The sequence below is a fragment of the Carcharhinus amblyrhynchos genome, chromosome 12 (genome assembly GCF_965287045.1).
Source record: "Carcharhinus amblyrhynchos chromosome 12, sCarAmb.v2.hapA, whole genome shotgun sequence".
Lineage (NCBI taxonomy): Eukaryota > Metazoa > Chordata > Chondrichthyes > Carcharhiniformes > Carcharhinidae > Carcharhinus > Carcharhinus amblyrhynchos.
In genome coordinates, this window is record NC_137335.1 from 52517165 (window position 1) to 52538551 (window position 21387).

Sequence of the window (21387 nt, forward strand, 5' to 3'; positions counted from 1 at the left end):
TACCAACTCATCCTTAAATGTAAATGGGTCATTGTTATGATCCCTGCTGATGTCACTACTGGACAGTCAGGTCTAAGAATGTAACCCTGGCTCAATAGCCTTTTTTCTTAATTAGAGATGTGAATGAACAGAGTCACAGGACTCTGTCTCAGGATTACCAATTAACTTTTAAAAAGAGATCGTTAACATGAACATGAGCATGAAAAGATTGACTCTGATACAATCCACCCCACTTATACCTTCATGGATGTACACAGATTTATAAGGATAACACAAGTTACAAGATACATCTTCCGCTACAATGTTCTTGGTAAGTACACAGTCCATGTGAACTAATAGGCCAACTGTGGTCAGACACACCACGGTCTGAAACAAAGTGACAAACGTATACAAAACAACTTCTGTGGATTTCTTATCAAATCCCTCCAGGTGCTTGTTATATTGTGAGCCAAGCGACCTCATTGGAACTCTGGCTTCCGAACACCACTCTCGAAAACACGATTGAGGATCTTTTCCCAGTTTTCTTTTAGATGCCATCACGAGGGATCCACTTCAGGTTTACAATCCTTCCTTTCAGTTTTCCTCTACCTTGCGTTTCCACTTGCATTCAAGCTTCCACACTTGTCTCTCAATTACACAGCCATGACAACAGAACATTACTGTTTCACAGGATTTGTTAATATGTTACCATACTTTTGATTTACTTCAGGTATCTGGCTTCTTACTTTAAATTTGATTCTTGCAGTTGTCTCTTTGACTCAAAGCGTTTTCCCTGCTTTTTATTTTGATTTCATCCAAGAACTTGTTCAACTTCTTGTTCTTTGTCCCTTCAGTTTAATTGTCTTCCTCTGACATACTTTGTATCCCAACTTCCTGGTTTCTGAACTTTCTTGTGTTCTTTTGAAAAGGCTGCATTTTATAGTTCCTGCCCAGCTCCTTCTAGGTCCAGCTTAAAACTAAACTCAAAAGTTTGTTCTAACCTAGGGTGGACCCTGGTTGCTAATCAACAACCTAGTCTTTCATTAAACCCTGAATGTTTTCATATTGTAAATGCTTTAATTACCATACCAGCACAGTTTGAAATTATACCAAAACTCACAGATGTGCAGGCACCTTTGTTCAACATAAACTAACCGAAGTTTTAACCCTCTCCTATACAGAAACAGAAATCGGACTTGCTTAAAGTTATACCTCATTGCTAATACCCACAAATACAAATGTAGATTATTTAAATCTATCTTTGCTCCTGACAGCCGTAAAGGGTTAAAAATTAAATATTTAAAATCACAGCGTGTTCATTAGAGTGTCGCTGGTTCTGATTTTCAGATGGACATTGATTTAAAGGCCAGCATATTCACTAACAACAGTCAAAGGGCTCATTAATACGTTTAATTAAAGGTCAGATGAACATTTGGACCCCAATATCATTTCAGATCAAGAAGAAACAAAGGCTGCCATGGCTGATTTTACAAATCTTCCACAAACCATGAAAACTGGAAGGCAGCTATTTTTCATTCAGAGCAAATGCCGATCACTAATATTGTAATGGACAGGAACACTTTCCATACTTGTGTTAATTCTGGAAGAGATTTTACATTCTAAAAATGACAGAAGATGGTGGAAACAAATGCCATGAAGTCACTTACTGAGAAGTATCATGGAATTTGATACAAGTCCAAACACCATGAGTTAGGAATAGCTACAAGAAAGATAAATGGGCTCACTTATATCGCCACTCACTCATCATCACTGGATCAAAATCCTGGAACACCTGTTTAACAACACTTTACATCAAGAACTACAGCAGTTGAAGAAGGGGGCTCATCAGCACCTTCTCAAAGACAACTAAGATGCGCTCACATTCTGTGAATCAATACATTACAAACAACACATCAAGATAGGCCACCCTATTTTAAAAGTCAAATTGATGCTGTTAAAATGTCATAAAAAAACCCAAGATGTCTGGAAAAAAAAAATCTAAACAAGCTTGCTGATGAATTTCTATAACCAGTAAGTTAACTTCTGTTTTATTTGGTTGCTAAGAGGAATAAGAGAATTAGGACAATGTAGAACTAGCCTTCTGAAGCACATCTAAATTTCCAAAGCACAAACTACATTTTTCAGATCCCAATGGTAAAGAAACGAACAGAGCATTACTACCACGATGTTTGCCAATTTCCTGCCGGGCCGAACATCCAACATGTTTTAGCAGCAAAGAATCAAGCCATGTTTCTGACCAAACTTAGATGGGGAATTAGCTAGTCTGTGGGTGCACTTATTGCCAAGTGACCACATGTCTGTTGTAAAAATGTATTTAAAATTTGTAAAAAAAAGTGAAAGTTTGAAAAAGATAAAGGAAGGAGGAAGTAGTCAAACACTGCACAACCTAGCCTTGAAATTCCATCTGGCCTTGCATAGGTACTGTGTTCCAAAGGTTACAGCTTCCACCCTTTGATTCCATCCAGCACTGGCTTTGCTATGAGTGGAAGAATCAGTTTTTTTTACATTCATTGGTAGTGCAGTATTGTAACTCCCACAGAACACAGAAGTAGTGCATTAGGGAAGCTTGTAAATTTGGGATGCAGCTCTTAAAAATCCATAGAATGATTGAAGATTGCAGTGGTAGAGTGGGGGGGCAGCAGGTCCATTGCAAAGTGCTTGTCTCAGTTTGTTGACTGTCAGGTAGCTGTAATGGATGGCTCGTGTGCAATTCTCTGTCACTTTTAAAGCATGTCATCTTCAACTCAAGTCACGCAATGAAGGGTATAAGATATTAAAATAATAGAGAGAAAAAGCCCACAATTTCAATGAAACTGGCCTTCAGTGGTTCCTGGATGAAAATTGACAAAGGAGGAAAAAAGTGATAGATAATCTTTTTTTGGATTTGGTTTGATTTATTATTTTCACATGTATTAGCATACAGTGAAAAGTATTGTTTCTCACGTGTTATACAGACAAAACATACTGTTCATAAAGAATGAAACAACCAAGTGCAGAATGTAGTGTTATTGACATAGCTAGCGTGTAGACAAAAATCAACTTAATGCAAGGTAGGTCCATTGAAGAGTCTGATGGCAGCAGGGAAGAAGCTGTTCTTGAGTCGGTTGGTACATGGGCTCAGACTTCTGTATTGGTTTCCCGATGGAAGAAGGTGGAAGATTAAGTTATCATAATTAATTGGAATTAATTAACAATAAACAGCAAATATCATGGGAATAATGACCATAATACGATTTCATTTGATATTGGTGTCCGAATTTTTGCTCCTGAGATTAGTAATGAGAGTCAGGAAGTTCCCAGCGTATGTGCCCATTTTTGGAGAAACTCTCTCACCTGGTGGGTCCTTCTTTCTGGGGATTGAAAAGTGTGGGATAGAGTCAGGCTCACTGTCCCCAGACACTTTGAGAGTTTTCACCAGTTTCTTTTAGTTTTAGGCCCTCTAGCCCTTGCCCCTCACACTTCACCCCCACCCACTCCACATGCCACCTCCACGCCTCAATGTTACATTCATGCCAATTCATACCAAAACATGCACCTACCCATTCCCTGGCCTCTGACACTCCTATTCCAACTTAGTATGAACTTATGAAAAACAAAGTCAACTTAATACTATTTATGTCGACCAATGTCACCCACCTATACCACCCACCAACCTTGGCCCATATGCCCTGCATGCAAACTCACCAGTCGCCCATGGGCAGACCTCAGGAATCATGCTGACATATAAGGAAACAAAGGTCTAAATATCTATTACAAACTTCACTATATCAAAAAAAAATCCTATTCATGAAACTTTTAAATCCCTTGAAGTATGTAAGCCCAGAAAAAAACAAATATACTTCTAATCATAACCCAGATCAAACTCAGTTAATCTTTCAATAACCTTGTTGAACTGTCAATCAGATAGCAGACTTAGCAATCTCCTGCTAAGATGATTATAGTTTATGGAAAGCTGCCAAGTATTCATAATGACATTCTGGCAGTACTTGGGGCTATGTCAACAAGCAACTGTTGTAACTGTTAGAACATAGTTTTTCAACTCTTACTGATATAGACAGGCTGTTTATTTGTATTTATTAAGATCTGGGGATTTAAATAACTCCGCACAATTGCAGTTCTACAGACATAATTCCCCCTTCAAGAACATTTATGTCTACTCAAAAAAAATGATGACTCTGGGACAACAAGTCAAGGCGCTTGCTACAGTGAAAGTGGGGTCTGTTGAAACTGGGCACTCATGGTGTTCATATCCTCATGCCATTCTATGCCACTCCACCCATACCATGAGCTCTTATATTCTTGATGCCAGCCAATGCTACCACACATCTCTGTGACCCTTTATTGCTTCTATGCCAATTTAATGACAACATATGCCAATTCGTAACTCACACCCCACAACCCTTTTCCCTTAGCCCCTCCATGACACATTACATAGTATCCACCTCAGAAGACATACTGATAGAAAATAAAGTTGTGTCTATTGCTGGTGTCACCATTTAAAAAAAACACTCTAATTGATTAAGAACAAAACAAAATCAATGGAGTGAAATTCCTTCAACTGGTTGCTTATGAAAACAAACATTTCTATTATATAACCATTTGAGGCTGTCAGTCAATAGTTTACTTCACAAGCACCTCACTGTGATAATGGTAGGGTGTAAAATCAGTCATGCAGCACAAATCCAAAATGATAATCCTCAGGCTTTAGTCAACAGACAAATTGTATTGGCAAGAACTGATATTTTAAAAATCTCCACACATTCAGCAAAATTAAATTCCTTGACAGTTCCAATTATTTTTGGCAGTTCTTTGCCAACTCAGCAGTTGTTAGACAGCTGTCTATTGGCATGTTAATAGCAAGTGGGTAATAAGAGGTGGGTGGGACCTCTTAGGGACAAAGAAGGTGATATATGCTTAAGAATGTAGGGCAAGGTTAGAATGCTTAATGAGTACTTTGAATCAATATTTACTGAGGAAGAGAATGCTAGCAAAACATCAGACATGGCAGAGAAGGTAAAGGTAATGGGGAGTGATAGACTGAATGTATTGCAAGGGCTACCTAGAGTTAGTGTGGTTAAGTCAGCTGGCCCTGCTGGCTTACATCCCAAGTTGTTCAGGACAGTGAAGATGGAGGTTCAATAGGCAGAAGAAGGGCTTGCCATTGTCTTCCAAACCCCTCAAGATATGTCAAAGGTGCCAGAGGACAGGAAAATAGCAAATCATAGAATCATAAAAGCATAGGAACTGTACAATGCATAAGGAGGCCATTTGGCACATCAAGTCTGCACTAACAACAATCCCACCCAGGCCCTGTCCCTGTCACCCCACATATTTATCCATTAATCCCTCTCATCTATTCACCCCAGGACACTAAGGGGCAATTTAGCATGGTCAATCACCCTAACCCATACATCTTTGGAGTGTGGGAGGAAACCAGAGCACCCAGAGGAAACCGACACAGGCATGGGGAGAATGTGCAAGCTCCACACAGGCAAGTAGCAGTGTTCACCACTATGCCATAAAAAGCAAATGTGATACCCTTGCTCAAGAAAGTGTGCAAAGACTTTCCTAGTAACAACAGACTGGTCAGTTTAATTTGAGTGGTGGACAAGGATTTGGAAACAACAGTGAGGAGAAAAGAAGTGAACAGGCACTTGGAGAACTTGAGTGATTTAAAGAGAGCCAACACAGCTTTTAAAAAGGCAAACTGTCTTTGACAAATTAAAATTTTTGATAAGATAGCAGAGAAAGTTGATGAATGGATTGCATTGGAGGTTGTCGTTATGGATCTTAGGCAAATGTTTGACAAAGCATCAGATAAAAGGCTGATGAAGAACATTGAGGTTCATGGCCCAGTGTCAGTTTGAATAAGAATTGGCTTAAATAACTGCAAGTCTTGTTTTTTAGACAGGAAGATACGGACATATTTACAAATTATTTGGATACCGGCATGCAGGGCAAAATTTCAAAATTTGCTGATGACAACAAGCATGCAAGTCTGGCAAATAGCGAAGGTGATACCAATTGACTGACCAGGAATTTACTGCTTATGAGGCGTGTGGAAGCAGAGGTAAAGAATGATTTAGAAGGGAAACTGACAAAAATAAATTGCAGGGTTGTGAAGAAAAATGGTACTGGCTAGATTGCTCTACAGTGGGCCAACATGGACTGCATCCTTCCATGCTGTACACGTTCAATAGGTTGGATTTTGGAAGAGCAGTGGCCACTGGCATTTTGTGAAAGGGGTCTCATCTGCAATAATAGTCCTACAGCTATGTTCTTCTTAATTTTACCCTTTAAAAAATCTTCAGATGCTTTTATCTTGAGGGACACTCTGCTTCTCCTATTTACCTCAGCAGCTTCCACCTTTGAAGGTGGGGCTGCCAATCGTCCAATGCCATTGGCCGTCCATCCTTGGGGGCACGCCTACCGTTCTTAATTGGATCAGGCCCCTGGAAGCAGCCATTCAATTGGCCACCTCCTCAAAACTCACTTCCAGGGTCCCACTGTCAGCAGGTTCAGGTTCACAGCTCTGAATTCAGCCCATGTGGAGATTGGGACATAAGAACATAAGAACATAAGAAATAGGAGCAGGAGTAGGCCAACTAGCCCTTCGAGCCTGCCCCGCCATTCAATAAGATCATGGCTGATCTGTCGTGGCTCAGTTCCACTTTCCCGCCCTCTCCCCATAACCCTTAATCCCCTCTCATCAAAAACCCATCAACCCGCATCTTAAAAATATTTAGCGAGGCAGCCTCCACCACATCAACGGGCAGAGAATTCCAGAGATTCACCACCCTTTGAGTGAAGAAGTTCCTCCTCAACTCCGTTCTAAACCGCCCCCCCTTTATCTTGAGGCTGTGCCCCCTAGTCCTACTGTCCTTTCTGAGCGGGAAGAGTCTCTCCACCTCTATCCTATCCATCCCATTCATCATCTTATACGTCTCAATGAGATCCCCCCTCATTCTTCTAAACTCTAACGAGTACAAGCCTAATTTATTCAGCCTCTCCTCATAGCTCAACCCCCTCAACTCCGGTATCAGCCTAGTAAACCTCCTCTGCACTCCCTCCAAGGCCAAAATATCCTTACGTAAGTACGGCGCCCAAAACTGCACACAGTACTCCAGCTGCGGCCTCACCTTACCCCATTACCCTGTGACACTATGTGTTACTAACAAACCCAATAAAGGATTCAGAAGAAACATACTTGTTCAGAAAGTTGTGTGAATGTGTAAGTCGGTACCACATAAAGTAGCTGAGAAACCTGCATCCATGTTAAAGAATTGGGGCTGAAACATACAACAGCCTGTGCACAATAGAGCCTTGGGTGCATAAAAACCTTTCCTGAAAAATAGCCCGATGTAAATGTAAGGCCTGTCTGCCTAATTCACCAACCTGGTGCCATTATTTACAGCAATATATAGATTTGTTATTCAATTAATAAAAATATGAACAATTCTGTTGCCTTAAAATCTCACATAATTTACGGGGTGTACTATACAATCCTATTAAATCCTATTATCTGTTGTAAAAATCCTAAATAATTTATAGCTTCTGCTATAGAATTCCATTAAATCCTATAATCCATAATAAAAATCCTATATGGTTTTCAGATAGCTTTTTATTAGCCTACAGATTTATGGCAAGTATATCACTGGGATATATTTGGACAAGCTTAGTGATCGACTCCTTTGACTTTACAATTTCAAATGTTAGTTAACTGCAGGCTTTAGCCATCCTGTGTCATCGTAAAACAAAAATTCTGCAGGAAATAAATAGATTTTTATTTAAATCCTGAAACAGACGTATTTCTTTCCCTTAAAATACGATGTTACTTAATAATTTCAGGGGAGGTGGAAGAGTGTTCCTTCTTAAATTTCAAAGATATCATAAACATCCCTTCAAAATATAGGTAGCTAACTTGGCTGCTTAACCCCAGTACTGATATTAAGTTGGCTTTTGAACAGCAAATGTTAATCAACAGTTCACTCTATTGTTAAACTAATCACTTTGATGCATTTAATCATGTAAAATTAAATTTTCTGTCACAAACTCCATCCTGATTGAATCCTCCAGAGAATTTTACATAACGCAGTAAATAAATGCCCTGCAGCAAAGGCTACTTACTGTATATATACGCTTCTCGAGTCTAGAACAGTCAGGACCGGTGCATCAACGTAAGAAGGTGGCAGTTGTGCTGTGAACAAGGTGATCTGGGAACTGTTTGTACAGCCAATGATTGTGCATGCTTCAAGCACAAACTGATACGCGGAGTAGGCTGCTAAACCTGTATGAAGAGATTATCCATTAGTAAATTACCACTTGCAGTTGAGCACACTAAAACAATTGCAGATGGCTTTCAATACTACCAGATTGCAATGAGGTTTCATTCCTCATTCTGATGTTCTTTATGTCAAACATATTATGGCCTATTCTTCCGAGGAGCGGCAGCCATCATAGGAACATAGGAATTCGGAGCAGAATTAGGTAATTCAACCCTTCAAACCTGCTCCACATGCGATCAGATCATGGCTGATCTCTTTCTTGTCTCAAATCCACCACCCTCCCTGCTTCCCATGTCCCTTTAACCCATTTTTTATCAGAAATATGTCTGTCTCCAATCGTCATTGAATTGTCACTCCAATCCTACGTTATTGGACTAATATGGAGCCCCGCAGTTATGGACGGAACTTCCAAACTGAGACTCTTCAGAAATGCCTGTTCTCTCAGTACTTCCCCATAGTGCAGGATTACTGGGGGAAGCCAACCCACGTTACCTTTTAGTAGCACTACTTGCCGTAATTTTGTAAATCTGTGTTCACTAACACAGTGAAAAGCTTTATTAAATAGCTTTTCATTGTGTTAGTGAATGAGTCTGAGTAAGGTAAGTGGGCGGGGATAGTAGGGTGGCAGAGTGGGTTGGGTACCAGCTAGGGAGGGTGGCAGCATGGCAGGGTGAGTAGCCTGGCAGGATATGTAGGCAGTACATGGCAGGATGGGTAGCATTTTACGTGAGAGTACCAGCTGGGTAGATTGGGAGGGTGACTAGTGGCAAGGTCAGTTGGATGGCAGGATAGGGCATTGGTGGCATGGTGATAGAGTGAGTAGGATACCTGCTGGGTAGGGTGATAGGTGGGTGGTCAGGTCATATCAGATAACGAGGATGGGGAGGTGGGGGATGTCTGATGGTTGGGGAGGGAATCAGGGTCATGGGGAGCCACAGGGCCACATGGTTGGATGGTCAGGGGGCTACTGATGATGGAGTGTGATGTGGCAGGTCTGACAGAGTTATTGGGTGGAATTTTAGGAGATCTTTCTTCTAAGCATTCTTCTAGTGTGGAAACGGGAGAGTTCCTGATTTATTTTTTGGGCAAGTTTTCACTCGCAATCTTATGAACTTAGAAATTGAAAGTATGGGCTAAATAATTTCGAGACACTAAAGGCAGTGGGTAGGGCTTAACTCAGCTTGCAGCTCAGATCAGAGCCACAAACTGCGCATGCACAGAAAAAGCTAAAAACAGTGCTTCTCCTGACAGAACCCTCTTCACAGGCCAGATACCACCTCTCCCTCCCCAGACTCCTCCCAACATTACTGACCTCCTTACACTCCTTCCCCACCAGGGCCTCCTTCCACAAGGCCCTCTTATCACCTCCCCTCCCGTACTCTCCAGTCCCAACGGCTGCCTGACACGTCCCTCTCTCTCCCCTGCCCCTGGTCATCACATCCCACCGCTGCACGCCCCCCCCCCCCCCCCACCTCCCCCACCTGAGTTTCCGATGATCTTGCCAGGTGGTGGAAGGAAGACGGAACACCCTCTTCCCCCTTGGTGCCATCCCAGGGGAAGGGATGGAAATGCAGCCTGGGAGGCATTGGCAGCATGTGTTAGTGCCAGGGCACTAGCCAGGAGGACTGGAAAGCAGCGCTGGAAGAAACTGAATGACCTCATCTGGGTGGCAAGGTGAGTGTTAAAACTAATGTAGCATCTTCCTCTAAATGACCCTCATATCTCCCCACTCCCAGCATGCTTCCAGCCTAGCACTTCCTTCCAACCGCCCCTCCCCCAAGAGTCTCTCAATCCTTCTTGTCAGTGGGCCAACCCCCTGAAACCCTCTAGGACTCATGCCATCAGATCTTTCATGGCGGCTTGTCCCCACAGGGGAAGAATGCCCATAACTGTCAGGAGAGGGTGAAAACAGGGGGTGGTGTGCCCAAGATCCTATTCCTCACCCCCTTTAAGGAGCGGGCACTGGAGTTTGCAGGAAAGGAGGGGATGTGGACCATTAGTGACAGCACAGTCGGGCTGGAGAATAGAAGTGAGCACCTGCCAATCCTCCACTCATTGGAGATATCTGAAGTGAGTTGCATACAGCCCAGATTCCTATCCCTCCCTTGCACTTAACCTTGTGTCCTGTGTTGCAGTAAGGGACCTTGTCCCACCTGGCCACCTGACATCGCAGTCCCCACTGCTGCTCCCACCCATCCTCCCCATGACAGCTTGGAAGATTCCCTGGAGCAAGGCAATGATGGCACCTCTGAAGCCAACAGTTTTGCTTCAGCTTCCAGTTCACCATCCCAGATATTCTCACGTCAGTGGTTCAAGTTACTGGTGTGGAATCTGAGTCACTCTGTGATGCGTATGATACATCTGCTGATGTTCTTCAGGTGGAGGAGGGGATATCCAAAGCCTCTGACAAGCAGGGGCCTACTGGAGGTGAGGACTCAGTTGGCCCCAGGCTACGTGCTGGGCCTCTGCGATCACTTCTCCCTCAGCTGCTGGAGATGCAGCAACAGAGCCTGGGAATGCAGGAGGGGCTGATGGCCACACTGGACCAACTGTGAGGCTCTTGGGAGGAGTCCTGAAGCTTTCAGGTGGACCAGCTATTGCCAAGCCAACACTGCAAGGGTGACGCCTGGAAAGCCTGATGCAGGAAATCATCATCATGTGTGGCAGGATCCAAATGATGGCAGATCACAGCAGGCCACTGTGCAGTCCCAGAGGGTCACGGTGAAGTCCCAGAGGGCCACAGCCGAGGGTCTCCCGAGATTCTGCGGCCCATGGCTGAGAGGTCTAAGAGCTTGCAAGAGACCCAGCACACTGTCTATGGCTATGGTTTCAGCCCTTGAAAACGTCATTGAGAATCATGGCTGAGGGGTTGCAGAGTTTGCAGGAGACTCAGTGGGGCAGCACTGAGACACACAGTGCTGAGGCAGCGGCCTTTAAGAATGTGCCCAGCTCATAGAGAGGCATGGCTGAGGAGCTGCAGAGCTCTGAGGGCACTTGCTACTACCATTGATAGATGGCGCCCGACTCAGAGGGTCATCGCTGAAGTTCAACCACTATGGCAAGGACACAGATGGTTTTCCAGGACTGGCAGGGCAAGGTGACACTGGAACTTCTGGAGCTCACTGTGCCAGGGGCTCACCAGAACCCTGAGGGAGGAGGAAGGGCTCAAGTCTATGCCAGGACCTTCCACCCAGAAGACTGTGGCAGTGGCTACACCTTCTGACTCCCCCTTCCTGACACTTGGGCATCTTAGGAGCAGTGGGATGAACAGGGTGGCATGGATACATATGTGAAACCTGTAAGCTGGCCAGGACCCTCAAGGTCCAGGCCCTCTAGAGGACGATTGCCAAGTGCATCACACGCCATGGGGTGTGGGCAGGAGATGGTCACCTCCAACTCTGATTTACATTTGAGGAGACACCGAGATGCAATGGTAGGCCACGTAAAGTTAAATTGTAGCAGCACTAAAATGGCACGGGTAAAGGAGTACACCAGTTAGATAGAATATTTAGGCACTTTAAAGTCTCACTTTCACATGTTATATATTAGCTGCACTTATTTTGATGGCATTTTTAGTGGCACTGATGAATGTTATTGCACCCCACGTTTGTGATTATTATAGATAAGCATTCAACAGGAATGTACTTACCCCGACCTTTGCCAGAGGGACCCTGCATGTTGACGTCAGCGGGAGAGGGCCCTCAGCATATCTCTACAATGAAAATCAAAGCCCTCAAATCAATCACTGGCTACAGTGGGTGGCACGCGGTGGCAGTGACTTACAACGTATGCCATGGCATTTGCAAAACCAGCGAGACAGTCCCACCCCTCCACTCACCCCATGCGCCCTGAGGCCCTGCTCACTAATTGTGGTGATTGCATAAAAATGCAAATTGACGTTTTGGGTGGGGTCCCATTCGTGCTGATTTTTTTGTTGGTAGGATGGGAATAGGCAGCATTTCTGTCGGTCGGCTCAATCCCAATTTTACCATATTTTTATGCCAAAAAATACATGTGGTGAGGTCGTAAAATTCCACCCAGTGTTTCGAATGTGACTGACCCTTCTTCAGATTCCACCTATCCCTGACCTTCTATTCTGCTCCATCCCCTATCCAACTATATAACCCATCACGTTACTATCCCTCTTCAGCTCAGTCATTCAGACTTGAAACGTTAACTCTGTTTATCTCTCCACAAATGCTGTCAGATCTGCTGTTTATCCAGCGTTTTCCATTTCGTTCCTTGGAAATAGGTCAAGGTGCAAACAATTATGGTCAACCAAACAATTATGGTCAACCAAACATTTTTGTTGTATTTTCTGTCTATTTGTGTGGAATATTTGGAAACTATATCTTTGCTGAAAGAAAGGGCATTAATGACAAAATTCAAGGAAATAGCTGAAAGTTGTACCCATGTCCTGGGGACACCTTGGTAGTGCCAAGGGGGTGGGGACTATGGGGCGGGTCCAGTTTGGAGCAGGGTCTGGGGGGTGATAACAGGGATGGGGGGGGATCCTGCTGCCACTTTGCTTTGGCATCCGCTAGGGGGCTGAAGGGAGGCCAGCGATTTGTGCGGGCTTGGGGGTGGGGGACATCATCACTCATGGGGGCGGGGGGGAGGGAGGGCTGGAGATCAGGGCGGACCAGGATGTGGGAGGTTTGGGGCAGGCCTGTGAATGGACAAGGGGCCGCAATCGGGCTGTGGGGGGGCAGTATTACGGGGGTCGCCCGAGCTGGCCAGCAAATTGCAGGCTGACCATGCAGTGCCACTGGGCATGTGTAGAGGCCCGCTTATTTCATCGTCTCCTGTGTGAATCGGCCCTGCCTTTTGAAATTTAATAATACTCATGTTGCCGACCTCTGGCTTGTACAGTGTGGGAGATTCTTCTCTGAGCTCCCATTATAAAATAAAAGCATGAATTACTCCAGGTTTCCCACAAATATGACACTTAGAACTTTTTGGGAGAACCGTCCTCTATATCTTCATTTAAACCAGGGCCATCAATGACAAAATTCAAGAAAATAGCTTAGAGTTGTTGTGGAGCCTGAAAAACCTGTGAGGTGTAATCAGTGTACACAATAAAAATAACATCACTGCTGACTCCAGATTAATCGCTATAATCCTGGGTACAACAGCTCCAATCCAGCCCCTTCCTCCAGCTGCATTCACAGTTGCGTTCACGGATTATTCATGTAAAATATTTTGGAAAGAAAGAAAATACTAAAGGAAAAGTTTTTAAACTCATGTTTATAGGGAGTACGGATGGAGAAACTTGTGGTTTAATGATAAATTAAACAGACGTTGCTGAGCTCAGACAGGTTCATGAAATCCAAGCCCCATTCTTGGATTTAAGCATATAATTTAGATTAACATTTCAACGCACTACTATGAAGAGAACACCAAGTTATTGGAGTGACCATCTTTTGAAAGAGACATCAAAATATGATCTATCTGCTGTTGGGGTAGATGGTAAAAGTCCAATATCAACTCTTGAAAAACAGAGGCAACTTTTCCTTTCTTTCACCTGAAGAAGGAGCAACACTCTGAAAGCTGTTGCTACCAAATAAACTTGTTGGACTTTAACCTGGTGTTGTGAGACTGCTTACTTTGTATACATTTCCAGAGAGACTGCACAGCAATAAGCAGGATAGGAAAATCAGTTGTATCAAACACAATCAGAGATTCATAAAATTGAGTCACTATTTTTCACGCAGGTACGGACTAGTAGCCCACCACAATGAAATAAACCAAAATAAGGAAATTAGAAACATCATTTTGTACGATGTGGCAAAACATGCATTAATGATGTGAAAGAAGGAAGATTATAGCAACACTGCGTCGACTATTGCAATACAAATATCATCACCCTTGGCATTGTGGCATGATGGGTAGCACTCATGCCTCATAGCGTGAGGGACCTGGATTCAATTCTGGCCTTAGTCACTGTCTGTGTGAAATTTGCACATTCTTGCCGCATCTGTGTGGGTTTCCTTCTTTGCACCGGTTTCCTCACGCAGTGCGAACATGTGCTAAAATTGCCCCTTACTGATAGGGGAATATATATGGTTACGGGGATGGCACCTCACTGGGATTGTTGATGATGCCAAATGGCCTCCTTCTACACTGTAGGAATTTGATGATCAGCAGGTTACTGGATGAATTAAGGTAACAATAAACAACTTTTGCCACACAAATATTAAAACATATCTACAATGTATTTATAAACTAAATAGTACATAATTATTAAACAAGAATTTTTCACTTATTCCTCATTATATCTGATGCAGAAAAATCTTTAATAGGTTAAATAGCTTATACACATTTGTTAGCTAAATGATGGTTCTCCACACATAGAATAATCTGCAAATTATATGTTTACATCGTGCTTACTTTTCTATCACTGACATTATTTGAAGATGAAAGTTCTGCAGAACTAAAAGCATAAATAAAGAGGGTGCCTTGGCTTTTGTATCAGTGAGGCAACCATAAACAATGTATTGTATGTTAATCCAAAAGAAATGGTTTAGCAAACGATATTATAAGAAGGAATAACTGTTTCTAAAGTATGTTGTATCAATAGTTTTACAGACACTTCAAATATGAAAGAAAAAGTAAGCTAACATTGGCTATCTTGTTTTACACTAAATCAAAAATGCAGCAATAATCTGGTAAAATTACTTTGCATTCAAAAATGTTTTAAAATAGCAATACTGCCCATATTAGATGTTCAAAATTATTATTTCTTTCAGAGGGACTATTCAATATTTGAGTAAGCGGATGTTATTAGTTATAGGCATTAGATGAATCTTACTTGATTTTGTTAAGAGCTGGGAAAATAGGCACAGCTTTTCATTGGTGAGCGTACTTGAGGCACTTATGACTGTGCGGTAGATGAGATAAAAGGTTCAATAATACATTTACAACATGACAATGTTGCATTGTAATGCTGACACTGCCCTTAACAGGATCACATCATTTTTAAAAAAAGAAATGAAAGTAGCTTTCTCAATACTCCTAAATCTAATTCAATCTGTCAGAATTAAAAAGACAAGGACTATTAGATCAAAAGCTTTTTGAGATATTAAATAAAACGTGGTGGACTTTTATTAACCAATATTAAAGAAAACAGAAGTGAGGGAAATTGCCAAAGAAATTAAATGTATTTGATGTGTTTGAGAATTGGGGTTTGGGGATACGTGCAGTTTACATGGTTTCCAAAGTTACATGTTAATCAGAATTTGACTACATTGGTATTCTTCCAACACTATAAGTGTTTCAAAAGTTGATTTTTGCTAAATGTCTTATTTGAAACCCTGAAAACATCAAATGGAACATAGGGAGCAATTTTCTGGTCTTGTCACGTCTGACGCAGATCCTGGAAAATAGCATGCGGGCCTAAAAACCGGTTTTGTGCCCAGTGCTAAATAGTTTGCAATTATCCTGTTCTCTTTCTACTAGCACAGGCCAGATTGTGCCCCTATGCATCACTCCTTCGAAGCTGGATTCCCCCAACTTCCGGAATGTTCTGACTCTCAGGCACAGTGCCAGACTGTCGAGAATCATTACTCAGGTGTGACAGCCATACCAGAGGGTTCAGAGACAATTAAAGCTCCTGGATGGTTGAGGATACGGCTGGGCAGTGCACAACAAGCACCTAACAGTGTCAAACTGTTACACTAACAATATCAATTGGGCACTGCCAGTGTGCCGGGGCAGTGGCAAGGGGCTGGGCCTGAGCGGCTGATATGATGGGGGGAGGGGAGGTGCTAGGTGGGTGGGGAGCCGTGAAGTGGGGATCATGAGGTGGGGGGGGTTCATGAAGAGGTGGGGCAAGAAAGGAAGGCATGTTGGGGATCATGAAGACAGGGCCCCAATGCCTCGGTGCTGACAATCCATGTCAGGGAAGGTGTGTAGAAACGTACCGTTTGCTGATGTGGGAAGGAGGGGTAGGGAGAAGGGGTGCGAGGGAAGGGGTGTCCCAGAACACTGTGAGACCAGGGCGCCCTTTCAAAATGGTACCAATTGCTTTGCAGCTGAACTCATTGGTGTGTTTGGCACCCCCTTAGAACTGGCACACCCTCCCAAAAGTGACTGAGACACCCATCTGTCACTCATATTGACAGCAAGGAATAAAGTATTGACCAAATTTGTAAAGTCAACTCATTTGAACAGAATTCTAACCCATGGAACATGGGCAAAGGGAGCATGGACTGGAGGGAATTGATTATGGGCTGGAAAATCCATGATGTAGAGATGCCGGCGTTGGACTGGGGTAAACACAGTATGAAGTCACACAACACCAGTTTAGAGTCCAACCAGTTTATTTGATAGTAATCTTACAAGCTTTTGGAAACGGTGTTCCTTCGTCAGGTGCGTGGAAGGTTCTGATCAGAGAAGGGCATATAGAGTAAAATTATTTTTTAGTTGAGGTTCAAAGGAAGGAATGTTTCAAAACTTGATCTTTTATTGGTGATGTGTTCCACAGGTAATGAAGGGCAACTTCCATCACAGCTAGGAGCAAATTAGGAAGATTCTTTTCTGCTAAGAGTGGACTGCCAAATATATAACCGCTGCACATATTAACTTAAGGTCACAGCAGTAATGAAAATTGTGAGCTGCAATATTCTCAGGAAGGTAACATGCAAAGTGGCAACAGTTCTACATTCCTGACTTGGACTGAATCTAATGGCCATGAAAAGACAGCAGCAACACTGCCATGGCTATTTCCAGCAACCACAACAGGGTCAAATGTCAATCAGGCAATCTTAATTGGCGTCTGGGCAGCAAGGCTGTTCTCCCCCTTCCCCACCGCTGCCTTCATCTGCTGATCTGGTGGGGGTGGTGAGTTGGGAAGGTTATTGGGTCTCCATCCTGAGCTTTCCTGCACAATTAAATGTCCCCCCCAAGAAAGGCTAAAGCTCTCATACTGTAAGACAGGAACACTGAAGAACTCTGGGCAGCACTGTGGCAACGATTAGCACTGCCCTCTGACAGCACCAGGGACCCAAGTTCGATTCCAGGCTTGGGTCACTGTCTGTGTGTTTTGTTTGTTTGGGTTTCCTCCAGGTGCTCCGGTTTCCTCCCACAGGCCAAAGATGTGTGGGTCAGGTGGATTGGCTATGCTAAATTTACCCCTTTGTGTCAGGGAGACTAGCTAGTGTAAGTGCATGGAGTTATAGAGATAGAGCCTGGGTGCAATTGTGGTCAGTGCAGACTCAATGGGCTGATTGGCCATCTTTTGCACTGTAGGATTCTAACTGTGCCATAAAGCAACAGTGCCAATAGAATAACTGAGGAGGAAATGGCCAGAAAGATAGCTGTTTGCTCTTTACGTTTCTAAGATGCCTTGTATTGCATTTCCAGGGGAAAGCAGCTTCAGATGAACATAGTGAGGCTGAGGGAAAATAATTATTGTTTTTAAGATTCTAAAGGGACTGGAGAATGTATAAGATGACACACTGGGTGGAATTTTCCTCCCATTCCAGCGTGTGTTTTGTGGTGATGGGAGACAGCACATTGCCTGCTGGTCGTGGGATCTTATGGTCCCACCATTGTCAATGGAGTTTCCCATTGAATGGACCCCTCGCTACTGGGAAACCCACAGGTGGGTATACATCACTGGCAGGACTGTAGGATCCCGCCAGGGTGAATGGCAGAAAGATTTTGGCGACTATTTCACCTTGTGTAGAACAGCAGAATTACACAACATGACTTACACTTTAAGTATGGCTAAACTCAAACCTAATTTGTAAATATTGTAGTCCTTTACTTGAAATATGTGTGAACTTTCTGGCAGCAAGTCTGCACAATATATGTCAAAGAAGTTGCTGCTGATTTACTTCCCAACTAACTTTCCAATGTGTGTTTCAAAATTTATTACCCCGGGGTAAAATCAGATTACGTCTATTTTGAGACACAGGGAGTCATGATTTAACTTTACTCTGTGCAGGGCTCAGTTGAGACAGAGAACACAAACTCAGTGCTACCTCCTTCATTCCACAATTTCAGTGTGTAGTGCAGTGTCAAACATGCTGCTGACTGGCTACAAGCTCAATAGGGGGTCAGGCCATCAGTATGTGTGGCTAGCATATATATGTAACTTAGCCTACACATTTCAAAGGCAGCTTGCACTTCTGGGAAGTTGCACTCACTATACCAAAGCTAATACTAATTGTCTTTGTAGGAATTGAATGAAAGTTAAAGCATCCCAAATAGAATAACAGGTGGCTCTCAGCTTTCAGATCTTGCGCTGAAGTCCTCAGACGATCAATAGAAGGTGAAAGGTCATGCTTCCAAAAAGGGACTGGAGACTCTGAGAAGGGATTGGGATTAGGTATCATGGAGGTGTCTGGCCCTGAGCACCTAGTGGCTGTGCCACAAGAGGTTCAATGATCTCAAATGAACAGCCAAGGTTAGTGAATGCATCTTCACATGACACGGTCTATCCTCTGCACCATCAACCTCTCACAATGTTCAAAGCAGACCACATTACTTCCTACCTCCCTCCCTGCATTACTCACCCATCAGTAATCTCTGGCAATTAGGGTTCAGGTTTACCATTGAAATATTCCACCTTATTCTCTGACACACATCACAATGGTGCCAATGTCACAGCAACCTCTTGTTGGCTGCATTCCCAAACCTTCCGCTATTCAGATTTGGCAGGCAGATTACCCAAATGTAATCACTGACATTCCTTCTTCTCTTGCATAATAAGATCACCCTTAAGAAAATAGTTCTTATTTCAGAATTTAAATCAAAAAGTCATTGCAATGGGACACAGTAGATGGATTGAAAGGTGAGGAATTGTGGAGCAACTATGATGATTGCATAATATCCTTGGGGAATTAGAATCTTAGTATCTGTTCATGGACAGCCTAAAAGCTCCTTTCTGCTGCTTCTTCTTCCTCCTGATTTGTCTTCCAAATAGTTTTTCTCTGGTGGTCCAAAGACAGTGGGAATGGCTGATTGTGTCAGGACAAAGGCACTGTGACCTCTTCCCAGAGAGCCAGCATTCACCGAGGTGATGTACTGTGCACAATCGCATACTGAGCGGATTGATGGAATGGTAGCCCTTATGGTTCCTCTATCTCTCTCCATTTACACACACGTTGACAGCTTCCTACACCATCGGGAATCCCTGAGCAGCTAGCGGCTGTGCCACAAGAGGTTCAATGATCTCAGACGAACAGCCAAGGTTAGTGAATCTTGGCGAAGCCATGTGCCTGCTCCTCCTGTTTCTCTCTGATAAGATGGAAAATGATGAACTCCTCTCTCCTGACATGCAGAGCTTCTATGCCCTCATCAACATCATGGTGGATGGCAAATTGTTGGCTATGTTGCCTGTCCCTGCCTGGAAGGACCTGTTTCCATGAGTGTTGAGGGTGATGGTGTCTTTCCAACAGACTTTGAAACTTTCTGCATGCAGGGCAGAAAACTCCTCTGACCTCCCTGTCAGGATGCAGCAATGATCCCTTCAGAGATCACCAAACCTCCTCTTCCAAAAACACACCACGGCACTTGCACAAACAGTGTAAGAGAATATAATTTAAACAAACCTCAGCTGCAAGTTAGGTGGTTAGTCCTTTAAATAACATTTAAGAAGAGTATCCATGGTGCAGCTCAGTTGCATGTTCAGGTGAGAGTGGTTAGGAGGCAGCGTTACCTTGATCTAGTGATTGTTTGATATCACATGGTGAAAGTCTCCAGAGCAGGCATGGCACACACACCCATGCCCTTATCAGCATGATGCACCAACAAGGCCACGGCAAAAGTGGCTAGAAACGGTGCACTTGCCATTTTCTGTAACAACTGTCTTCATAGTGTCAACTCCAGTGCTGCAAGTTGGCTGGAATTTTCCTATCCTGGTGTTTTCCCCTGGCCTCAATAAAACTGTGTTTATTTTTTTTAAACTGATCTCGTGCTTTCTTCAAGCACTAAACTCAGTGGGGAGCAATACGTTTGATGACACTTGGCTGCTCCATAATGAGAGCTTCTTGACAAAACTGTAATCATACAATCACTACAGTACAGAAGGAGACCATTCAGACCATTGAGTCTATACCAACCACAATCCCACCCAAGCCCTATCCCCATAACCGCACACACGTACCCTGCTAATCCACCTGACACTAAGGGGCAATTTAGCATGGCAAATCAACCTAACCTGCACATCTTTGGACTGTGGGAGGAAACCAGAGCACCCAGAGAGAATCCATGCAGACACGGGGGGGAATGTGTAAACTCCACACAGACCTGAATTGAACCTGGGTCCTTGGTGCCGTGAGGCAGCAGTGCTAACCACTGTGCCATCTGATGCACCTCCTTGTGCTAAGCTATGAAACTGTCCTGCAACTACTGGCTGCCTTGTGGCCCCTGAGGAAAATGAGGTGCGATTATTAAAACAATTATGAAGGATGGGTTTTAAAATACTTCCTTAAAAGCCTGGGATCAGGTAGTGAAGCTGGTGCCTTTTGCATCATCAGCTCATGTACCCACTTGCCAGATGGATGAGCTGATAGACTAGCTTTGTCTTGGATATCATCAATTGCAGGGGTGGCAAAAGCCTAGGAAATCTACAAAATTATGAGAGGTATAGACAAGGTGGATAGTCAGAGGCTTTTTCCTGAGGTAAAAGTGTCAATTACAAAGGGGGAAAATTTAAGAGAGATGTGCGGGGGAAGTTTTTCCACACAGAGTGGTGGATGTTTGGAATGCACTGCCAGAGGAGGTGGTGGAAGCAGGCACATGAGCAACATTTAAGAGGCACCTGGACAGGTACATAAATAGGGAGGGAATAGAGGGATACAAATTGAATAAGGACAGAAGGTTTTTTTTTAGTTTAGTTAGGGCATCATGGTCAGTGCAGGATTGGGGGAAGCTGAAGGGCCTGTTTTGTTTGTTCTTCATAACTCCCATGCACTTGAATAGTGCAAATGGATCCCCTGGGACTTTGACACACATTGGATTCACAGTTGATCAAGGAAATTTGTAGTTAGTGCAGTAATGTAGCACTCAAATGTACTGAAAGGCAGATTTCCTCTATTTTTCAGTACAATAAAAACATTGTACTTTGTTACATGTGTTGAAGACAACAAAACAT

The 21387-nt window shown here is 43.4% G+C and overlaps 1 protein-coding gene across 3 annotated transcripts in view; it reads right to left on the reverse strand.

The window, feature by feature from the left end:
* The window catches only part of ush2a (Usher syndrome 2A (autosomal recessive, mild)), an 815153-nt gene that overhangs the window by 438747 nt on the left and 355019 nt on the right, over nucleotides 1–21387 (reverse strand). For all 3 annotated transcript variants that reach the window (XM_080200528.1, XM_080200527.1, XM_080200526.1), the window contains one exon: nucleotides 8128–8287. In XM_080200528.1, coding sequence (XP_080056654.1) covers nucleotides 8128–8287 — 160 coding nt within the window. The remainder of the gene's footprint in view (nucleotides 1–8127; nucleotides 8288–21387) is intronic.